Consider the following 21,531-nt stretch of genomic DNA (forward strand, 5'->3'; position numbering starts at 1 on the left):
CATCTCTCGTCATATCAGATCGTTTCCAGCTAACCAGGCGCGCCAGAGCATCAGATCTCTGGGAAGAACTCTGTCAAACCCATCATAGGTATCTATCGTAGGACGAGTTGCTTTTTGGAGAATGCTGAACATCATGATTCTCGTATCTCTTGACTCGAAGTTCTCAACACCAGCAACGATTCCTTCTCAACCGTCCCTAATGAACTCCTTTTTTTTTTCCCGAGCACCAACCGGTGGTGGATGACGGCACTCAGGAAGCAAGAGTCGCAATCTTCTCCTTGACTCGGCGGTCCTTCTCCTCCTTGGACAGCTTGCTGACCTTGTATTTCTTGCCTTCCGCCTTCCACTCATCCTTGGACTTCTTGTCTCCCTCATCGTCGTCCTTCTTGAATGGATCCTCGCGAATAGCAGCGTGCGCCTCGGTGTACAGATCCTCAAGACCATCCGCCTCGATCTCACTTTCGATGTACTTGACGAATTGAGACTTGTAGCGTTCTTCATCGTCATCTGCCAGTGTTTCCATGTACTCCGCGACGTGTCCGCCGAAGATGTACTTGCGCAGGACGTCGGCATCCAGTTCCTTGCTTTCTTGGTCATAGCCGGGGAATCGTTTCTCGTTGTGGGGAATGTACAATCCGCCATCAGAAGCTCCCTTCATCGCACCAAAGACACGAGCGCCCGTAGAAGTACGGTGCAGACCCACGTCGAGGAAGCACTTGAAGGGACGACGTTCCTCGCCATCCTCGTCGGCAGCCTCTGTAAGCTTGTATTCTCCATCGGGCTCTTCCACACCAGTAAATTTCTCATCCAAGTCCAACTTCTTGAGAGCACGACGAGCCAACAGCAGGCCAGTAGCGTACGCGGCAGACCAGTTGGTCAGGCCATTGTTGATGCCATATCTCTTGAGCTCATGCGAGTAGGCAGCAACAAAGACTTTATCGCCAGTGATTTCTGCGGTAACCAGTTGGCAGATGATGTCTCGATTGGTGAAGCGGACGACAAGGCGGTACTTGGGGGCGTTGTACTTGTTCTTGGCTTGGCTGATCAAGCGCTTGCGAGCATAGTAGTCGGTCTGATTTTCAGTCGTCAGTCATCAGCTTGTAAGACGAGGCGAGGAATGCAGATTTTCGTCACCGTACCTTGCCAGCCCGTCTGCGCTTGTACTTGGTCTGGAAGCGGGAGTAGTAGGGGGAGTTCTTGACGCTGAAGTATTATGTGTTAGCTCTGGAGACCAGAAAGGACCTGTAAAGGCCTCGGACTCTCTGGACTTACAGCTTCGTGAAAGGCATATTGCCGACGTGAGACTGTCCCAAGAATTATTGTGGTTCACTATGAAATCCCCGAATCAGCATTTTGCGCTGCAGACCCAATTCCGCAGCAACATGCAGGGATTCTCTCATACATCTTGTCGTTGTAAAGTAGAGACTTTGTCGAAAATCTCGGTTGTGCAATGGAGGACTCAAAGAAGTTGAGATGGCCTGGAGGATATCGAAATGCGAAGTGCGAGTCCCAAGTGTGAGATGTGTGCGCCGCCAAGATTTTCAATTGTGCGCTCAAACCGGGATGCTTGGTTGGTGGGGGTCGTTTTAGCTCAGCCTCGTGCCTCGTTGACCTTCCGAAATCACCTCTCCCAAGCTCTCCGCTACACAGTGCACTTCATACTCTTTGAAAATTGAGGCAGGCAATCCGAGCTTTAAAATTACAATGGCCGCGAAATAAATCTGGGCTCATTACCCTTGACCAGGAATGTCAATGACCAATTGAACGGGGATTTAAAGTGACAGGGCCACACTTTTACCCAACTAGCAAAAAGGCTTGATGGACGATACAGCGCTGCATAGGGAGGCATATGTGACACTAATATGTGGAGATTCACACTAATCACAAGTGCGCCTCCGCTGCAAATTTCGAGACTGCGACAAGTCGGAGTCGCCCGAGAGATGAGAGGCGGAAAGTCTTGTAGAAGGCGCAGCCTCCGAGGGGATGTTGAGATGGTAGCATTGATAGAAGAGCATTGCCGACCCCGGTGCAGTATGCATGGGATACATTAGTGAAGCAGGCTTTCGACTGTGGAAGGAAGTGGTCATATGGTGTGTCTTGAAAGGCCGTCTTTTCTAAGTTGTGAAGTAAGATGGAAGAGCGACAGAGAGCAATGTAGAGAACTGCTTCGAGAGGGGTGCCTCATACAAAGGAATTTGGGAACAGACTCCATGACATCCCCTCAAGATTGTCTGCAAGTGTTGTTCATTCATTGACTGTCGTCCGCCAAGTGCAACCCGTAGATGCAGCGGTAGTGAATGTGAGTCCTAATGTCTTGGCGTGATATTGGAGCAGGTCGCCCAACCTACTTCAAAATTACATTTTGTTTCATCGCCATCCAGGACGTCGTCGTTGACAAGCGACAGCGATGGCTTCTCGGTTGTCTTCCCGTGGTGGTAAGTTTGCCGAACACCAATCAGTGCTTGCCCCTTGCAGTCGGGCCGAGCCGTGCAGATCACAGCCTATCCTTGTTCGGCGGAATAACAGAAAATCCGTATCCCGATGACCCTTTCCCCATCATGGAGTTCTGGATGTTCAAGACTAACCTGACTTTCTTCTCATTTCAGATTTACCACCACCACCACCAACACCACGCCTTCGCCCTACCACCACCAACCTCCCTCCACTGCGAGGGCATAGTCGTCGCTCTACCCTACTGACAGCACCTTTGATCTCTACAGGCTACGCCACCGTGCTTCTTCGTTCTCCCGTCAGCTCTCGTCGCCAATCTTTCAGTGGACCCAGTCAGGAAAGTGAGCAAGACGATGAACTTCTCCGCCAATTCACCAACGCCCAGCTCGTCAAACCGAATGAACTGAGCCAAATTCTCCAAGATCATCTCAACAGTCAGACCTCTGTCATCGAACAAGAACCTGACCTTGACCCAGACTCAATCTACATCAACATACGCGGCTACAGTCCTTACAGCGACATGGCCTCTCCAAACGCGTTCCCGTCCCTTGACACCTCTCTCCCTCCTGCTGGCAACCGTGTGTCGGCAGCTTCTCCCATCGGTCCTTCCTCCATCAACGGCAGCAATGGCATCAACGGCCCAGGATCGGGTGCGGCAGCCGCTGCAGGCTACATGCCTCCTCTACCGGTCGGCCATCAGCAAGACCTGAATCACCTCTTCAACCAAATCCAAGAATTGGGAGCCCTTTTGAGAAGCAATCGCGAGAAAGTCAATTCCATCACTCGCAATGCTGAGGAAGTGGCGAAACGCGCAAATGGGGCGCTTACAGACGGCGAACCAGCGCAGCCAGACAATGACAGTAAGTTACACTGCGATCCGTCGGATTTTCTCGTCGGCAACTCAACTAACCCGACTTTCCTTCTCTAGAAGCACGTGTCCGTGAGCTCGAACTCGAACTTGCCAAGCAGAAGCAGCTGGTTGAACTTTACAAGCACGAACAAAAAGAGAACACTGGCTTGATTGCCATGTACGAAGAAGCAATGGGGACGGCTGTCGAACAGATCCGAAACTACTGCGGCGATATCGAGGGTCGATTCTTGAGACAACGCAAACATTACAACGACCTCTTGCAGCAGGAGAAGGACGACCACTTGCAATCTCGTCTCGATAGGGACCACTGGTATGCGCAAACACTCAAGGTGTGTGAGATGATTAGGACAGCGCATCGGTTGAGGACGGATGAGTGGTGTGAAGAGTACACCGTCATCGCGGGGTTGCAAGGTGAGGTGAGATGCCTCAGACGATGCATGGGGATGGAGGCAGAGAAGCCAGAGGAGGAAACCGGCTGGCCATACTTGAAGGACTTGCCTCTCCCTGAGTAAGCATGAATTGAACGAAACGACGAAAGCACATTGCATTGGGAGCTGGCACTGGCGCAAACAGGATGAGCGAACGGAAAATTGCATTGATGGCGCAAATCAGAGGCATCACAAGTTGATGCATTGACGTCGTCATGACGACGACCAGAAATAACACTGAATTATTCCACAGCCTCTTGTGCCTGCATCTCTCTCGCCGCGTCGTTGGACATGTCGTCGATTATCAAATCATCTTTCGTCGTGCAATCTCTTATGCAGTGATAGGCTGCCTGAGGCCACTGAAGGCAAAGCCGGTAACGGCTCGGTAGGGGGAGGTCCTGAGGACGGGGTCCTGGGACGGATCAGGCACGGCAAACTCTTCTGCCGCAGGAGGACGGATTGCCGTGGTCTTTTTGCCAGTTGCTGTGGGGATTGAGGGTTGGCTCGCCACGCGCCGTCTTCTTCGACAGAGCAGATTCGCGATGTCTGCGGCTTCTCATTCGGATTTGCAGCCATGGCTTTTTCCAGGGACAAGACTTTGCCGTATCTGCGTGGGTCGCGCGCCGGTAGTGGCGGGCGAGTAGCCACCTCGGCTCTCTCCGCGTGTGTTGGTGGTCTGCTTGGACACGGCAGATTAGGCAGAGTGCACTGGATGTTGGTGGTGCTGATACTGCTGCTCGCGACGGAGGTGGCAGCTGCGGCGATGGGCGGTGAAGGTATGCCGTTTATAGACAGCTTTTGCAGCCCTGTCGAAGGAGTCCGTGGGAAGAGACTATATGACGCGGCTCTCTTCCGGACCCCGTCTGCCGAATCCTGTGTGTACGTGGAGCTTTTGCTTCGGATGCTAGCGGGCCACGAGGACGAGGACGGCGACGTCGGCGTGGTACACCGGCTGCTGTTGCTGGTGGTGGTCTCGGAACGGTCGCAGCGATAGCGAGCAGATGTCTTCCTGATGTGCCCTGACTCCGGCAGGGGGGCGATGGTTGAAATACGTCTATCGTCACCACCGAACCGGTACGGGGATGCAGGTATCGACGGCAAGGGTTTCTGCGAGGGCAGGTCATGGCTGTCAATGGGTATCCCAGCCAAAGAATCCAGGGCGGTCATCGGACGAGCCGCATGTTGGGTGGTCTGGTTTGGTGTCCGCTTGTACGTGGACAAGACTCCCGCGTGATATGGTGTCTGTGTGGACATTTCTGGCCAGGAGTAATCCCCGGGTGTTGGGACTTTGTCACTATCGGCAATCGTAACAAAGGGCCCGGGAGCACACGAAGAGCTTGCGTAGCTGGAGAAACTTGTGTGAGTGGTATATATTGAGTTATCGTCTGCTGCCAAAGACGGCGCGGTCGGGGATTCGACACTGTTGAGCGTATGGACTGACGAATCCGTGGTTGAGCGAGACACGTTCCGGGAAGTCTTGCTGTACATTGCTGGTTGTGCAAGTATAGGAGATGGCAGCTCTTCGTAAGCTTGCTGCGTGACGAGTGGTCGTGGGTATGTTGGATGAATGACCGTCAAGTTTCGCTGAACCCTCAGCCGCCGGACTTGCTTCTCATCTTGCTGCGACGTGCACGGAGTTGGGCTCGACAGAGTCGTGTCGGCATTGGATGCTTGCGCATGAGCGATCTCTGGAGCTGAAGCAACCGGCCCCGAATACACAGATTGGGATATGTTGGGCCGAACAGAGGTCGAATCGAGTCTGTTTTGCCTCGTAAACTTCTCCAACTTTGTGCGACTAAGGAGTGCCTTGAACCGAGACTTAGCACTTCTCTCAGAAGGCCACCACCCAGATACCTCCTCCGAGGACGTCGTGGACAATGATGCCTTGACGGACATGGTGGAAACGATGACTGGGGAAGGCAGAACGACGAGATTCCAAGGTCAGGAGCACTGTTTAGTAGGGTAGCGAGCAATTGGCACGGTTCCTACGTCGTGTATCGAGCTATGGCGTGAAACTGAAGATCTCCAAGAGACGGTCCTCAGGGACGGAACACTCTCTGTCTGGGATGAAGGGATGCAATTGGATGAAGAAAAGATGTTGGGCCGGAACCCCTAGCTTCAATACCGTCGATCGTTGTTTGTTGTGGCGTGGCTGTGTATCTGCGTTCTTGATACCTGACAAAAAAGGACATCTGATTCAAGCGCGGCCTTGCAGGAACTATGATAGTGAGATCAGCTGTGTCTATTCAGAGCTCCTCAGACTGAATAGAGCGGCCAGAAGAGTAAAAAACAACCGACCACACTTGAGGTGCCCATTTAAGCGGATGGAGTGAGTCAAGAAGGGGAGGTCAATAGGCAGTTGAGATGGAGCAACGAGTCTGGTATAACTGGACTAGGTCCGTGCTATCACACATAACAAGCTCTGGCGATCTGGGCCCTGTCACAAACCGTGGCATGTAGGGTGTCACGAGTGACAGGCGGGAAAAATGAAAGTATTGGCGGATTGGCAACAACCTGTTGTCTGTAAGGGAGAGACATTTTACAGTCTCAGACGTGGTGTATGCATTTTGACAGAGAATTAGGTTAATACCATTTTCGATCAGCGCTGGGTTGTTGAGTGATTAGCAAGCTGACTTGCACGGCACGCGGGATCCAAGGTCCAGAGAGTCCCAAGAGACAGACAACTTGCTACGATAAATGATCAAAAGAATACTTGACTGGAGTTTTGGCCGTTGCAAACTGGACCAATAAGGTTGATGAACGGTGGTCAGAGCTCAAAGAGATCCTTGAATGCGTCCAAGGACGGTGCCTTCACCACAGGAGGCAAGAAGCGGTAGTGGCTGTCTGTGAGTGACGTCTTGGAATCGAGATGACGCTACTTGACAGCTGGAGTACCCATTGACGAGAGGGAATCCGGAGAGTGTAGAGCATGCACCACTTGCTGCAAACGCCAGAACCTAATAGAGACACGGGCCATCGTGGCAAGGGTCCGTGATGGCTCAGGCAAGGAGGGAATGTGGCCTCACATTGCTTGTGTTTCCCAGGGAAGAGACGTCGAACTAGTGAGACATCAACAAGCTGGGCATCTGAAGGGGGAGAAAGGGAGAGGGTCGGGAGAGGTTGAAGGGTGGGTGGAGTGAGCAAATAGGATGTCCTCAATAAAAGAGTGATCGTGAGCATGACTCGATTGTGAAGGGAGTAACAAGGAATGCGAAAGACGTTGCAGCACTTGGTGTTGGTGGTGGAAGTGTAGATGTGTTTTGTGAGGTTGCATCTTTGTGGTCTGAATACTTCGCCGTAGTATAAGGTACACCGATGACGTAAAAGGCGGAGTGCCACGCCAACACAAGGCCACGAGGCTGCGCCGCAGACTGACCGTGCTTGTCTTCCATTGAATCAACCCCCCAATCCCTTCGCGTTGGAACTTCAGACCACAAAACTCTTCCCACTCGCATTCGCATTAATGGCTCGGATACTGATAACAGGCTCATCAGACGGTTTAGGTTCCCTGACTGCCCGTGCACTGGTCCAGAGAGGGCATTCTGTGGTCCTTCATGCGAGAAACGACCGACGAGCCCAAGATGCGAGGGCCGCTTGTCCTGGCGCCGAGACATGTGTTGTCGCCGATCTCTCCGACATTGCACAGACCAAAAACATGGCTCGAGACATCAACAAGCTTGGCGCCTTTGACGCGGTAATCCATAATGCTGGCCTTTACACAGGTCCGTACCGAAGGACCAAGGAGGGTTGGCCCAGTATTTTTGCGGTGAACACTCTAAGCCCCTATATCCTTACCTGCCTCATCGATCCTAAGCCGAAGCGACTCGTGTTCGTGTCATCTGGCCTTCACAGTGGTGGCGACCCTGCGTGTAAAGATATCACATGGCAAGAGCGTGGAGAAAAAGGCTTCAGAGATTTCCAAGCGTACTCGGATACCAAACTGCATGATATCCTCCTGTCCTGTTTCTTTGCAAGGAGATGGCCTGATGTGAAGAGCAACTCGCTCGACCCGGGCTGGGTGGCTACTAAGATGGGGGGCGCTGGCGCAACAGGAGACATCAATGCTGCGGTTGATACCTACGTGATGCTGGCAGAAGGAACTGGTGAGGCCAAGGATGTCTCTGGCAAATACTGGTTTCATTGCAAGATAAGATCGCCCAAGAGAGAAGCAACTGATGAGGCTGTTCAGGACAATCTCATTCGACAGTTGGAAGAGCTTACGGGGGTTCAACTTGACTAATGTTACAAGATATGGATCAGGAGTCAACGCTGTGAAAGGGCACATCGCCTCCAGGGAAGTCGTGCCTCTCTCTGCCGGACCCATCTGGAGCCGGTCTCCCCAAGAATATAAATAGAATCACACAGTCACGACGAGATGGGTGACACGGTGACGACTGGTGAACGAGTGTGTCCCAATTAGGTAATCATGTTACGGGATTCGCCCGCTGGGTGGCCCGAATCGAGCGATATCCCGGCAGCCAATCAACGATATGAAACACGAGGATCCATTTCCCTGTTATGATGCTTACAACTTCCTCGTACTTGTACCCTCGTGGGACCTGCAGAAGAACCCCCTTTCTCACTCACCCCTTCGTGCTCCCTCAGTCTCTGCATTTCTTGGTTTTCGATTAGTCATTTGCCTATCATGTTCCTCCTTTATGCGTTCTGGTCGTTGGTGTTGGCTTATTTACTCTGGACATTGATACGATTCACAGACAACTACTTGGAAGCTAGGAAGATCGGATTGCCAATTCTGGTCTCCCCAGTCAATCCAGCAAGCCCGCTATGGCTGCTCACAAAGGAGCGACTCATACCGCTCGTGACGTCTTTACCGTGGGGACTAGGGGAATGGGCCACCAGGGCTGAAGTCGGCTGGACATTCTACCAAAGATATTCGGTACACGCAAAGTACGGCGAGGCATTTACCATTGTCTCGCCCGGGACAAATGAGATCTATATTGCGGACCCCTCAGCCGTCGAGGATCTACTCCGACGGCGTAATGACTTCATCAAAGACCCGGCCATGTACGGAATGCTGAACTTTTATGGCCCCAACCTGGACACCGTCAATGGCAAGGTATGGGATCGCCACCGCAAAATCACCGTCCCACCATTCAACGAACAGAACAGTGCTTTAGTTTGGCGGGAAAGTGCGGAACAAGCAGACCAGGTGCTGGAAATCTGGTCCGCGAAGGATCTTGTCACAAGCACACAGCTAGACGTGCATGCCGTTGCCCTCAACGTGCTGTGCGGCGCCGGCTTTGGTTTACAAAGCAGCTTTATTGATTCGAAGCTGCCGGGAGGCGAGAATGAGGCGCAGACACAACTAGGATATCAAGAGAGCCTACGAACGCTGCTTTCAAATATCGTCCAGCTGGTTCTCTTGAACCTTCTCAAAAACGCCGGTGTTCCACGCTGGATGTTCTTCGGCAAAATGCAAAAGCTATACGTGGCGTACGAAGATTTCAAGAGATATATGGCTGAGATGCTGGCAAGAGAGAAAACGGCTTTTGAACAGGGCGATCTGACGAGGCATAACCTCATGAGTGCGTTGGTTCGAGCCTCTGAACAGTCGAATGAAACGGCACGAACCACAAAAGATCCTGCTGTCGCACCAGCAGGATTGTCCGATGACGAGGTATATGGGAACGTCTTCATCTACAACCTCGCGGGCCACGACACCACAGCTGCGACTCTCCATTTCGCAATCACGCTGCTCGCCGTCTACCCCGAATGGCAGACGTGGATCGCCGAAGAGATTGACCAAGTCCGCAAAGCTGACCAGTCGGGTATGTGGTATTATGAGGAGACCTTCCCCAAGTTGGAGCGGTGCCTGGCGCTCATGGTAAGCATCGACGTTCCCCGAGATCAACGTACGAAAGTGGACACTGACACAAGAACTGTTTAAAAAGTACGAGACAATCCGATTATACGGACCCGTCGTCATGATGCCTCGCTACACGGGAGACTCTGCCCAACATCTCAGCATCCAAGGAAAAGAATACATCTTGCCCGCCCGCACCTCGGTGACACTCAACTTTGCCGCCCTCCACACCCATCCACGCTACTGGGGACCAGACCCCACGCAGTTCCGGCCTGACAGGTGGATCGTGCCCGATGAACGCGGGAAGCAAGAGGAGAAGGAAGAGGAGGAGACCTGGGCGGTTGGCGACTCCTCGCCCCGCCTGTTCCAACCTGCTCCCGGATCATTCGTGCCCTGGGCCGCCGGACCAAGAGTCTGCCCAGGCAAGAAATTCTCCCAGGTCGAGTTCGTCCGCGTCGTTTTCGGCCTGTTCGCCAGCGGCTCGCGGGTCGAGCTGGTCCTGGAACCGGGCGAGAGCGAGCAAGCGGCAAAGCAGAGGATCATGCAGATCGTGAACGAGGCAAAGGTCGAAGTGACGCTGAAGATTGTCGATGCTGAGAAAGTCAAGCTCCGGTGGACCAAGAATCGTGGTCCAGTCCAGTTGTGAGTCCTGCGGGCTCCGATTTCTCAGTGATGGATGGATAGATGGATGGATGGATGGAAGGACGGGTAGGATCGTGAATTGATGTATGGGTCGGAGTCGCAAGCGCCCGAGACTAAAGGTATATTGCAGCACCCGACACTTGATTTGAAGGGATTCGCACCTAAAAGTCCAGGAGAGGATGAAATGCGGTCTATCAAGGGACAATAAGAAGTTTAACGAAGGGTCTTCTCACATTCCCCTAAATAACCTGTACAGAAAGACTGCGTGCCAGAGGGACGGATGAAAAGGAACAACGCCGCAGAAACGTCCAAACCAATATCAGGGTCGATCCAGACACGTCCGCGAATCCAGCCTGCAGCTTTCAATTGAGAATGGCGCTCCAATCCTGCTTCTTGATCCAGTCCTCCACCGAAGGCAGTTTCACCTCTACACCGAGCTATCGCGAATGGTCAAGTCAGCATTTGGGTCCATTTTGCCAGGAACAATTGGGAGAGATGGTGTGAGAGCTTACAGCATGTGGGTGAAGGACGGATGGGTCGTCGCGTCCTTCATACCCAAACTCGACAAAGTAGTTTGTGTTGTCCGACAACTCCAAGAGCAGGTCTTCGGGGAGAGAGCCCCAGATGCCCGTGCTGGCAGCGACCTCGTCCATGGCCAGTATCTTGGTCCTCATCTTCACACCCAGCGTGCGCGAGAGGAGCGCGACAAACTCATCCATGGACATCCACTCGCGGTACGCGATGAGGTTTTTTCCAGCCTCAGGCAGCGAGATGAGGGCTTTGGTGAAAGGGCCCGTGTCTTCCTCGGCAGCGATCAGGGGCAACTTCCCGTCCGTTGGCCCGGTATATGAGAAGGTGTAGACCCCGTCTGCGTCCTGCGGTGTGGAATATCGTCAGACTTCAGATACTCATTCGGCCGTATGCGGAAGTAACCAAAACTCCTCCGAGTGAAGATTGAGGGACAAGGGGGTGCTTCATATGCTCACCTTTTGCGGCCGCATGAATGGATACGTCAAGACATTCGACAAATAAAACCCGACTTGGATGATACTCGTCTTCTGCCACAGGTCTGGGTACGTAACCTGGCCGTACTCTGCCGCACGAGCTTTGCTGTCGAAGTGGTATACGTGCGTGTACTTTCCACGCGACCACTTGGTCGCGTTGGACAGGCCCGAGAAGATCAACCGCTGGAGCCCTTGTGTCTGGGCGGCCGCGTCAAAGACATTCTTGCCCTGCTGCTCCTCCTTTTGCCCAACCCACACGTTCTTCGGTAGGCCCGTGGCCGTTGCCTCAGGCGTGGTGGCCGGGTCGTAGTAGGCGCCCCAGAAATCCGTGACGGAGAAGATGGCGGTCGCACCCTGAAATGCCTGCACCAGAGAGGCCGGGTCGTCCAGTGACGCCGACACCACCTCGTGTACGCCTTTGGTCCGGAGTTTCTCGGCCGCAGCGCTGTTGGCGTTGCGTGTCAGCGCCCGTACTTGCCAGCCGGACTCCTGGAGAAATGTGTCGACGACGGAGCCGCCCTGTGTGCCTGTGGCGCCGACCACGACGATAAGTTTGGACATGACGATGGCGTTGCAGTGCGGATTGAATCTGGCGAGGGAAAAAAAAACTAAGAAGGGCGATGTTGTCTTTGCCGAATAGACGGACTTTTATGTAGATGTATAGATAGGCCGGGCCTCTGGGAGACTATACCAAGGTCAACTTATTGGTCTTTGTACACATATACACAGTACATTCATCTGGGCCTTTTATACTCCCTGAAACGAGCGCATTGCTTTCCACCCATGGTCCCAGTATTCGCCGCCATCATTAGGAGGACCATACGTACAGATCAGTACGTTTCGTCAGGTGCCATTTCGACCGCCGCGCGCGGACGGACGAAATTTCCCCTGAGCTGACCGACGTCTACTTGTATGTCATTCATCGAGATCAAGGCCGGACTTGTATCTCCCCTCCCTAGGACATAGGGAGAGACGTCGGGTAAGGAAGGAGGGATGGATAGACACCGAAAATGGGCAGGGGCGTGAGGGGCGCTTGGCTCGGGCAGATATCTCTCCGATTGGAAGGTCGCAGACGAGATGCGGCCTGGTTGATGTTCCAGCTCCGGGAGGGGGGCGCGCGCATTCGGATTGGTTCGAGAAGAGCCTCCTACTTGTGGTAAGTGAGGGAAATATCGATTTACTTGCATTTCAGGAGCTTTAAAGAAGGATCGATCTCTCTCTCTCTCTCTCTCTCTCTCTCTCTTCCTCTCTTCTCCTACGTTCCGGGAGGCGGTTGTGGCTTGGCATCTTGTGTATAGTGTACGAGCGAGAGTAGGATTGAAGCAGAGAGAGAGCTTGGATGGTCGGCCAAGGAGTAGATGGGCAACGCTACATAGGCTGGGATCCTAACGGCAATGCCCCGTGGATACATATGCGCTCGGTTGTATCATGCGTGCATAAACTATCGTCAAAAGAGGCCCTCTGCGCCTGTGCACGCCACACACACGTATATGAATAGATAGGTATGGACGACGCCAACAACACCCACTTTATAAAATTCTTTCTGCCGCCAATCAATTCTCTCTGTCCAGTGCGACTTGAATGCATAAGTCTCTTGATGCCATGAAGTCATCGGGCGTCCTTCCTCCAGGGCCCGAATTTCACGTTGAACCACCCGAAATCAATGTGCGGAATGAAACATGTGGGCATGTCTGCTTCTGTACTTGGCTGATCTGCGGCTATGCAAGATCCACAGCAAGGAATCATGCTCTGGGACAGATGAACTCTGTTTTAAATGGCATGATCTCGATGACGGCCCGGCCAGTGATAGTCCATGTCGGTGGGGATGTTCTTGCGCAAATGTTTCATGTAGGTAGGCGGGACGCGGCCCAGCCTCTGCCATCGATCGCTCGGCGGTATGGAATGCTCTTCGTCATGGTGACTTAGAAGGTCCTCAATGGCACTCGCCCACTTGATCAGTTTGTCTTCCTGCCAGGCAGTGTGCTGCAGTGTCAGCGGTACTGGCATCCCGTCCGGGTCCAGACCGACCGGGATGGTCATGATAGGGTAGCCCGCCTGCGCGGCAATCTGGATGCCCCCGGCCTTGACGTCGCAGAAGAGGAGGGCGTCTAGGACTTCTTCTTCCTCTTCCCCATCATCGCAGGTAGATGGTCGACGCTGGCTGCTCGGCGGACATTTCAACGCAGCGTCGATCCCGTTCTCGCGGCATTGGGATTGAATATGCTTCAGGGCGGCGTAATACGTCTTGTCCTTGATACCTTGGGTCTCGACGCATTTGCGAAAGAGGATCTGGCCGTCGGGAAAAGCTGGTAGATCGGCTTCATGGCCGCCTTCGGTGCCCCGATTGTCGTCGTTGAACCGCACGACGTCCTCGAGAGTCTTGATGGGCGTGTTCTTCAGTTTGCTCAGGTAGCGGTTCATGAGGTAATAGGTCTGGACTTTGCTGACGGTGATTTCGGATATTTCGGGATTAGATTCGCCGTACCGTTCCCTGAGGGGTTGGAGTTAGCGGTATACCTCAAAGGGAGGAGAAAATCTTTGAAGGAGATCGATCAGGGGGTTGTATCTCACCAGTCCCAGATCCCGTGTTTGCCTAATCTCTCCTCTGCGCACGGCATGTCAACGGGGATGATCTCGGCGCCGGCTTGCTTTATAAGATGCAGGACTTTCTCCACAACCAGTCTCTGAGGGTCCGGAGCAGCGTTCCAGAAACACTTGCTCGGGAGACCGAACCTGGCCCCCTTGAGCGCGTGCCTGTCGGTGAGGCACGCATAGTAACTCTTTGGCTGACGTCTTCCGGGTTGGGTACTGAACTTGTCGTCGGGGTCAGGACCCGCGATCACATCGAGCCCACGGGCAACGTCTGCGACGCACTTGCCGTAGTGGCCGACCGAGTCTTGGGTCTCTGAGATGGGAATGACTCCTCCACGCGATGTCAGGCCGACGGTCGGCTTGATCCCCGCGACGCCACTGACCATGCCTGGGCTGATGATGCTGCAGTCGGTTTCCGTGCCGAACGCGAGAGGGACAATGTTTGCCGAGACGCTGACCGCACTGCCTGAGCTGCTACCGTCTGTTCATCTACATCAGCGCTTGTGCTGGGACCGGACTGAGAGAGAGGCAAAACAGATGCTTACTTGGGGACCGAGTCAACATGTAGGGATTCCGACACTGGCCACCACGCGCAGAGTATCCCATTGAATAGACGCTGCCTCTCATTCCTGCCCACTCATCAAGATTGGCCTTGCCGAGGATGACCGCGCCAGCCTGGCGGAGAAGATGGACAATATGCGCATCCTTGGGGACAACACAACCGAGCAAGGCCCAGGAGCCTGCTGTCGTTTGCATCTTGTCTGCAGTAGCCATGTTCTTAATCACACAGATGCGGTGTTAGCCGTGCATCAAAGGGGGGGGGGGGGTTGTCATTAGTGACTACCTACATCCTTAACCAGCACGGGGATGCCATGAAGCGGACCCCTGACGATGCCTTTCTTCCGTTCGTCATCCAGCGCCCTTGCATGTTCGATAGCATCGGGATTGGTTTCGATGACACATTCGAGATACGGATTGGTCTGGGTGTGCCAGTCAGCGTGATCCAGAGACTTGCACACAGCTTGTGAGGCATCACCTTTTGCACCCTCTCCAAGCAGAATTTCACATATTCGACCGAGGACAGCGCTTCAGTCGAATAGAGATGTTGAAGCTCATCCACCGAGACCTCGTACAAGTCCAGGCCATTGTAGAGCGGCAGTCGGAATACCTCGGGCAGTTCGTCCTGTGATGACCCAGTAGGTTTGGAGAGTACAACAAAGCCATCACCGTCAAAGCCCGAGCCAGTTTCCTCGCGAACTCGAAAATGTGCCATGACTTGTCGTCCGGAGTTGAGCGACCGTCCAGTGGGTGAGGCTGAGATAAGACGGGAGTTGAAGTCGATGGAGTTGATCTCTGACGACGCGTTAAACCGTGATGTAGGATCCGCCCTGCATTATGTGTCCTGCAGAAAGACACCGTCTGGTATGGAAAGTAGTGAGAAAAGGTGAGGCATCGTTTGAATGCGACGTCGAATGGTGGACTTGAGCGACTCGAACGGGTGACACGAGAAAATATTTTAGTCTGACAAAACAGCTCTTGGTAGACATGCCGCAATTGGTTGTAATACCGCGGCTGTGGGTGGCTGTGACAACGAAGACCCACATATGTCTTTTGTCAGACCGAAATACTTCCTCTTCTGACCTCGGGAACTAAATCATGTTGAAGATTAGATCAGTGCCATACTCGGTCCCGCGAGGTTTGAGGAGCTAGAGGCTTTATAGACTCCGAATCGACTCCGAATCGATATGTCGGTCAGACAATGCTTTTCTCAGGTTGCCTCAAGATATGGGTATCTCAACCATAATCCTCAAAAGAAAGACACATAGCCCAATGCCACCAGAAAATGCGCTCAAGTCGTTGCTCGTATGCCAGAAACAGAAAACGCTCACAAGACCCAAATGGTAGTGCGTACATAAGTGTGCGGCACTAACCACATAGAAAAAATTGTCCAGGATATTCGTGGGTAGTCACAGCCCGGCCTCCAGCGTCTCCGCCAACAGCGCCGCTTCTTCCCAACTCTGCCGCATGCCCTCGGCGTAGATGCGGTCGAGATAGAAAAACTTCAACAGAACTTGGCGAACATCCTCCCAGCTCTGCAAATGGAGCACTCTAGAGACCCGTGCGAGATTCAGGACAAACCACGGCCTCTCTCGCTGTCCCGCGGATATGTACGCCCCGAGCAGGAGAACCCAGACGAAGAGTTCATAGTGCGGACCCCAGAGACCCTTCAAGTCGGAAGCTTGCAGGGCCGCCTTGAGTTGCGCGGTCAGTGCCCGGTTGAGGGCGAACTCCGGGCGCGAGATCTGGAAGTTGCTGAACCAGAAGATCAGCATCGCCAGACGACAGGCCTCTTCCTTGTCGCTGGCCGGCTCTCGCGGCTCGAACGGCGCGGACAAGGCTGCGTACCGGAAATGGTAGCTCTTGGCGTTGATGTACTCGTTCTCCTCTGGCACGGGGACCAGCTGCTTCTCGTGGTAGTATTCACGGTATTGGACGACGTCCTTCATGTCCCGAAACGCTTGTGATATTCTCCAGTCCATGATGGTATCGATTTCCGGGGTCAAGAGCCCCATGCCCATTTTTTTGACATCCTCGCTCACGTTTTGCCGGATTTCTTCGACCAAGCTCGCAGGGAGGGCAGACAGTGTCGACGTCGGAGGAGCCGCAGGCAACGATCGTGTTAGGGCAGCGCACATGTACGAGGTCCTGTCACGACAATTAGATCCCGATTGATTCTGCAATTTTGGGGGAGAAGATCAAGAATAATCTCACGACAGAATGAGCTCGGTAGCATGAGGAGGTATCCCATGATACCCGCCTCGCCAGGCGATCAGCTTTTGCAGTCCAGAAACATGCGCAAAGATTTCTTTTGAGTTTCCCGTAATAACCTGCTCGAGAAAACCCCATCAGTAAGTCGTTGTTGCGGTGAGTGAGACTGCCTGGTAACAAAAGTCCCCCATACCTCGATCGAAAGCAAACACATCATGGCAAAAATTGTCGATGCCTGCGTGGCCTTTTCCATCGATTTCATGGTTTCGTTTGCAATCCTCACGGCGTTCACTTTGTACGAGACAAAATCCGGCACGCTGCGGTTTTCGAGGTCTGCTTCGGTGAATGTTGTCTCAATCGAACCACTTCGTAGCTGGCCCAAGCGCGAACTGCGCTCGGCCGACGCAATTGCCAGAAGCGAGTACAGCACCAGTGGCTCTTGTGCGGCATTTTGGAAAGCCCATCGACTTTGGATTTCGGCTTGGTGTCGCGTGGGAAATACACTGGGTATCATAACTTCGGAAACTGTTGCGAACAAGTCAACGTCTGCCAAAATTTGTGACCGTTGACTGCGGTGCAGGAGGAAAGATGGAACTCTCGAGGGCCAGATTCTTTTTAAAATCGCGATCTTTGAGATGTGGAAAAAGAAAAAGAGCCGGCTCAACGCTTCCACAGCTTGCTACGAGCATTGAAAGCAGCACGGGAGCTGCTGGGACGCTTGGAAAGGAAAACTTCCACAGGTAAAAGAGAGATAAGGCCATCTAAAAAAAAATTCGCTGGTCCGTCTGACAAGCCCGGCGCAGACAAATGCATCAGCCAACAGAGTACTGAGAGAATAGACCACTTACAATGGCGTAAAACAGCATTCATGCTTGGTGTAATATGTACAGAGCTGAGATTGAAAGGGTCAAGGAGAGTGTTATTCAGCGAGGAAGTGATAGAGGGTTGAATCAAGCCGCCCGCATGACCAGCATCCAGCCGTTGTAGAATCTGTGTAAGCATAGACCTCACCGACGTGGCCTCGACCTGAGAAGCCCCCCGCCGAGCGATGTCTGTCGATACATTCTGTGACTGTTGCTGAGCGGTGATGGCCTCACGAACTTCCGCTCCACGGACGCTGCTGTAGTGCCGTAACCGGTCCAAGTGCGCATGGTCAAGTGCTGGAAGGGATTCCGCTCGTGCTGAGGCCGGTGGTTCGCGACCAACAACCTCCGCTGGGGGACTGAGTGATGATCGTGGTGCCGAAGAGTTTTCACGACTGATCGATCGTCGTAATTGCAAAGGGTTCTGTCGCTCAAGCGCCACAGGAGAGGTGGGTTGAGGCTCGATAGGACGCGGTTGCAACTGTGGCTCACGTCGATACCGTCCTATATTCGCCGCTCCTGTCGTCGTCTGCTTCTGTGCGGCCTTCTTGCGATTTCTATGCGCAGTCTGTTGAATGTGCGCATTGATTGCTCGCTGGTCAGAACGTGGTCGCTGCCCACTCGCGGACGAGTCGACAAACAGAAAACGGCTGCTTTGCTCGGAAGCCGTCGAGGCTCTGGCACCCTCCTGGTCGATTCTCCGATACTTGTTCGACGACTCGGTTCTTCCGTCTTCATCGTCTCGGTCTGGTGATCTGGCCCCGGTGCTAGACTTATGTAGAGCGCCGCGAGCATCATGCTTTGGCTCATTGCGCTCATCCATCCTCAAAGAGGTAAACGCAGGCGCAGCTTGAAGAGTTAATGCAGAGATCAATCATTGAGCTTGACGGTAGAGTGAGACTCCGCCCAGCAAAGGCTCCATCCCTTCGCCTACGAGTCCATCTGCTACTGTGGCCGGACTTTGAGAGAGAAGTCTTGTAGAGAGCCCGGCCCAGCTTGGAACCCGCATAGTTGACTTCCAATGGTTGAACAGAGGGATGAAGTCGACACGCCACCGCTAGGCCGGGATGGGTTTATGCTCGTTACCAACCAACGCGTGACAATTTCGCTGGGCTGGACAAAGCGAATCAAGGCTCAGCTGCGCAGCCTTTTCCCTTTTTGAGTTTCTCGCTCGGACTGCCCAAAAATGCTGTTGCCCCGAAGCAATGCTAGTGGGCTTCGTGATGCTGATTTTATTGGCCGGGACCCATATTTATTTGCACTATTGGTAAGCACCAAAGACCACTTGCAGCTCTAGCGTGGATTGAAGCAGACTAGTCCGTAAGAGGTGTACACTCGAGACAGCTTGTGATTGGGCAGAACTTCGATCTGTTTCGGGTCAATGGTTCTCATCCAATCATCACCCCGACGGACACGAAGACGCTCACTGCCATGGGCTCATGCAGAGTCCTCGGACCCCTGAGAAATTCCGAGTCACCCTACCCATCTCGACCTACAGGGACGAATGAGCAGAGCCCGGTAAGATGACGAGGACGAGGCCATCGCAATTTGTGAACCTCTTCGGAGACACGATCTCGTTTCGTGCTTCTCGTGCTCCATGTCAGTGATTACAAGAAGGTTAACTGCGCCCTGCGCGTCTTCCAAAGTCCGCAGTAATCTTCTGCACTGCTGGGACCGCCCTTTTGTTGCACGCAAAGATACATGACCCAGGCCAAAGATGAGTATCGTGCTCGCTCAGACTTCTGCGACGCAATATGTGCCCAAATATCTCTTTGTTTCGGCCGACTGCCATCGAGGGACGGGCAAAAGTCGCCATGTCATGAAAGAATGTAAGAGTCTGCAAGTTTGACGCCCGATAAAATCCTCCTTTGCTGAGACGTCGCTCCTCGATCAGTTCTCCGCAAGCGCAAATCAATCCGCCGCCAGGAGCAATTGGCCGCACGATCGCAAAGCCGTGTGCTTCCCTGGCTACGTCGAGAAGATATGGAACAAATGGGGCCTCGAATAGATTCCTCTCCCGCGGTCATAAGTGGCGGAGGATCCTCCGAGACTCCAAGTGACTCCAGTTCGAGACCTACTTCTCCTCAACAAACTCAAAGGACAGTTGTTAGCACAACAGGCCAGTCGCACTCGCCATCATGTCTCGCTTCGCCGCGCTCTCTTCCCGACCCAACAGAGCCCCCAGAGAACTGCATGAACGCTCCTTACAACTCGCATGAGCTGCTTGACTACTGTAAGTTAAAATCTTCCGCCCAGTCTTGGCGATCAAAGACAACTGATGCCGGTTGGCAGTGAACCGTTCCGTTATATGTCGACTGTACGAGACCGACCAGTTGAGCAACGTCAATTCTCCGGCGACCGCCATAGTGAACCATATCATACCTCGCGCAGTGCCGGCGCGAATACTCCTCGCAATTTCCAGTCTTCATCATGATATCGACGCAGGGCACCAAACACCCAGCTCAACAACCCTCAGCTTGATGCTCAAAGGCATCAGCTCCCTAAAAGAGCAACTAAAAAGTCCTCTGGCGGTGTCCGACGACACCATCCTGGCCGTAATCAACCTATGGGTATATGAAGTTACGTTATCGATAGGATCCTCTAAGAGTGGGTCGAGCTCCGGGGCCAACCAAGGGAGAATACTCCCCAAGTCATTGACCGACAATATCCAGACACATTTGAATGGACTTCAACGATTCATCGTGTGCCGCGGCGGGTTGCGCAACCTTTCACCAGAGACCCTGTGGCTTCTTGCTTGGTGGGTCAACTTCAATTGTCTCGAGAAGCCCACTGCTGACTGCTTAGGTGTGTTTGTACACTCCCAGGATATTCCCCTATCGACACCAGGATGATGGAGCCCGACGCTGGCAGAGACGGAGCCCCGCGAGCAGGGGCCAGCACCTCCTACCGCCCGTCCCGACTGTTTGAGACACTGTCCAAGGTCCAAAAGCACGCATCATTGCGTCGTTTTCAGCCAAACATCCTCCACGAACAACCATTTGCACCCCTGAGAACCGTACTGTTGCGATTGAACGTGATGAGGCTTGCTCTCCACGACCAAAAGACGCCGATGAACAGACTTCGCAAGACGACGTCGCTGATATCAACGTTACTTTTCATCTTCGACGTCTTCCAGGAGGCGACCGACTCCGCTCAGGGAGGAAACCCCATCCACAAAGACCAACTGCTTGCCCTCCAGCAGCGATTCGTCGATCACCAAATCGACAAAGAAGGCTCTCTCGAAAAAGCCTGGCACGTCCTCATGACGCAGCAAGAGACTCCGCAGCTGCAACTTCATCCGAGGACTTGGTCGATAGTGGAGATGGTCAATGCGATCAAGCACGTGAATATTTCCACAATCGATGCGCTTTCGCAACTCTTGCTTGGATATCTGCTTCCCGAGACTTGCGACCTCCCGGTCGAAGATTTCAGATGCGAAAAGGTTCTGCTGCAAGTTTATTTTGAACTAGACGGTCTGCCTGATCTCACCTGAACACTTGTCCTGGTTGTGCATACCATGTATTGATATGATAGATTTAGACATGGTCGGGAAATGTCAAGATGCCATAATGGCGACATAATACTCATCACGCTACAGAATGATTTCTCAGGGAAGATCCAGCCCGAGAATGACGATAAGGACATGAGTTGAATCAAGAAGTTGCGGTCCAATGCTAGAAAGATTCACCGTACTTGATTTAGTTTGCAGGGACAAGCATTGTCTCAGCTTCCCAGACCCTTAGCGCGGCGCCTACGGCGTTTAGCTCAACGCTAAACCTTTTCCTCCGGAAAAGGCCTTCGCCAGAAGGGTCTAGGAGCTAATACGTGAAAACACCCTGGTCTCGCGTTCGCGTTGGTGTAGAGACACCAAAACCCATCGCGTTCGCACATTATCGTCGATCCTAGTAATAACGCTATAGAATCACAGTATAAAATGTATATATAACTTATTCCTTTTAATTAGGGCTATTAGACGCACTTTTTAGAATTTTAAAGTGACGCTACGTTATATAGCTATCCTATATAGTATACTTTTTTCGATCGATTTATAAGCCTTTAAATCGTAATAGATATACTAGAAAATCTA

At 53.0% G+C, this 21,531-nt stretch overlaps 9 protein-coding genes across 9 annotated transcripts; 4 read left to right on the forward strand and 5 right to left on the reverse strand.

Moving 5' to 3' along the window:
• Nucleotides 1-250: 250 nt before the first annotated feature.
• Nucleotides 251-1,289, reverse strand: AYO21_08738 (60S ribosomal protein L5; the record flags this gene model as incomplete). The annotated part of the gene is made up of 3 exons (XM_022658681.1): nucleotides 251-1,072; nucleotides 1,140-1,203; nucleotides 1,273-1,289. The coding sequence occupies 3 exons, from the start codon at nucleotides 1,287-1,289 to the stop codon at nucleotides 251-253; spliced, it is 903 nt and encodes a 300-aa protein (XP_022509042.1).
• A 1,118-nt stretch (nucleotides 1,290-2,407) lies between these two features.
• On the forward strand, nucleotides 2,408-3,834 carry AYO21_08739 (hypothetical protein; the record flags this gene model as incomplete). Its single annotated transcript, XM_022658682.1, has 3 exons — nucleotides 2,408-2,435; nucleotides 2,703-3,311; nucleotides 3,380-3,834. 3 exons carry the CDS (start codon nucleotides 2,408-2,410, stop codon nucleotides 3,832-3,834), a joined length of 1,092 nt encoding a protein of 363 aa, XP_022509043.1.
• A 225-nt stretch (nucleotides 3,835-4,059) lies between these two features.
• Nucleotides 4,060-5,646, reverse strand: AYO21_08740 (hypothetical protein; the record flags this gene model as incomplete). The annotated part of the gene is made up of 1 exon (XM_022658683.1): nucleotides 4,060-5,646. The coding sequence occupies one exon, from the start codon at nucleotides 5,644-5,646 to the stop codon at nucleotides 4,060-4,062; it is 1,587 nt and encodes a 528-aa protein (XP_022509044.1).
• Nucleotides 5,647-7,213: 1,567 nt separating this feature from the next.
• Nucleotides 7,214-7,990, forward strand: AYO21_08741 (hypothetical protein; the record flags this gene model as incomplete). The annotated part of the gene is made up of 1 exon (XM_022658684.1): nucleotides 7,214-7,990. One exon carries the CDS (start codon nucleotides 7,214-7,216, stop codon nucleotides 7,988-7,990), a length of 777 nt encoding a protein of 258 aa, XP_022509045.1.
• Nucleotides 7,991-8,395: 405 nt separating this feature from the next.
• Nucleotides 8,396-10,220, forward strand: AYO21_08742 (hypothetical protein; the record flags this gene model as incomplete). The annotated part of the gene is made up of 2 exons (XM_022658685.1): nucleotides 8,396-9,595; nucleotides 9,663-10,220. The coding sequence occupies 2 exons, from the start codon at nucleotides 8,396-8,398 to the stop codon at nucleotides 10,218-10,220; spliced, it is 1,758 nt and encodes a 585-aa protein (XP_022509046.1).
• A 358-nt stretch (nucleotides 10,221-10,578) lies between these two features.
• Nucleotides 10,579-11,781, reverse strand: AYO21_08743 (hypothetical protein; the record flags this gene model as incomplete). Its single annotated transcript, XM_022658686.1, has 3 exons — nucleotides 10,579-10,653; nucleotides 10,729-11,091; nucleotides 11,203-11,781. The coding sequence occupies 3 exons, from the start codon at nucleotides 11,779-11,781 to the stop codon at nucleotides 10,579-10,581; spliced, it is 1,017 nt and encodes a 338-aa protein (XP_022509047.1).
• Nucleotides 11,782-12,990: 1,209 nt separating this feature from the next.
• AYO21_08744 (hypothetical protein) lies at nucleotides 12,991-15,085 on the reverse strand (the record flags this gene model as incomplete). Its single annotated transcript, XM_022658687.1, has 5 exons — nucleotides 12,991-13,711; nucleotides 13,792-14,293; nucleotides 14,358-14,589; nucleotides 14,661-14,792; nucleotides 14,849-15,085. The coding sequence occupies 5 exons, from the start codon at nucleotides 15,083-15,085 to the stop codon at nucleotides 12,991-12,993; spliced, it is 1,824 nt and encodes a 607-aa protein (XP_022509048.1).
• A 694-nt stretch (nucleotides 15,086-15,779) lies between these two features.
• Nucleotides 15,780-18,267, reverse strand: AYO21_08745 (hypothetical protein; the record flags this gene model as incomplete). Its single annotated transcript, XM_022658688.1, has 4 exons — nucleotides 15,780-16,518; nucleotides 16,585-16,703; nucleotides 16,775-17,106; nucleotides 17,430-18,267. 4 exons carry the CDS (start codon nucleotides 18,265-18,267, stop codon nucleotides 15,780-15,782), a joined length of 2,028 nt encoding a protein of 675 aa, XP_022509049.1.
• An 894-nt stretch (nucleotides 18,268-19,161) lies between these two features.
• AYO21_08746 (hypothetical protein) lies at nucleotides 19,162-20,937 on the forward strand (the record flags this gene model as incomplete). Its single annotated transcript, XM_022658689.1, has 4 exons — nucleotides 19,162-19,273; nucleotides 19,339-19,677; nucleotides 19,737-20,202; nucleotides 20,250-20,937. 4 exons carry the CDS (start codon nucleotides 19,162-19,164, stop codon nucleotides 20,935-20,937), a joined length of 1,605 nt encoding a protein of 534 aa, XP_022509050.1.
• Nucleotides 20,938-21,531: the final 594 nt, after the last annotated feature.

The sequence above is a fragment of the Fonsecaea monophora genome (genome assembly GCF_001642475.1).
Source record: "Fonsecaea monophora strain CBS 269.37 chromosome Unknown Scaff78, whole genome shotgun sequence".
NCBI classification, from domain to species: Eukaryota; Fungi; Ascomycota; class Eurotiomycetes; order Chaetothyriales; family Herpotrichiellaceae; genus Fonsecaea; species Fonsecaea monophora.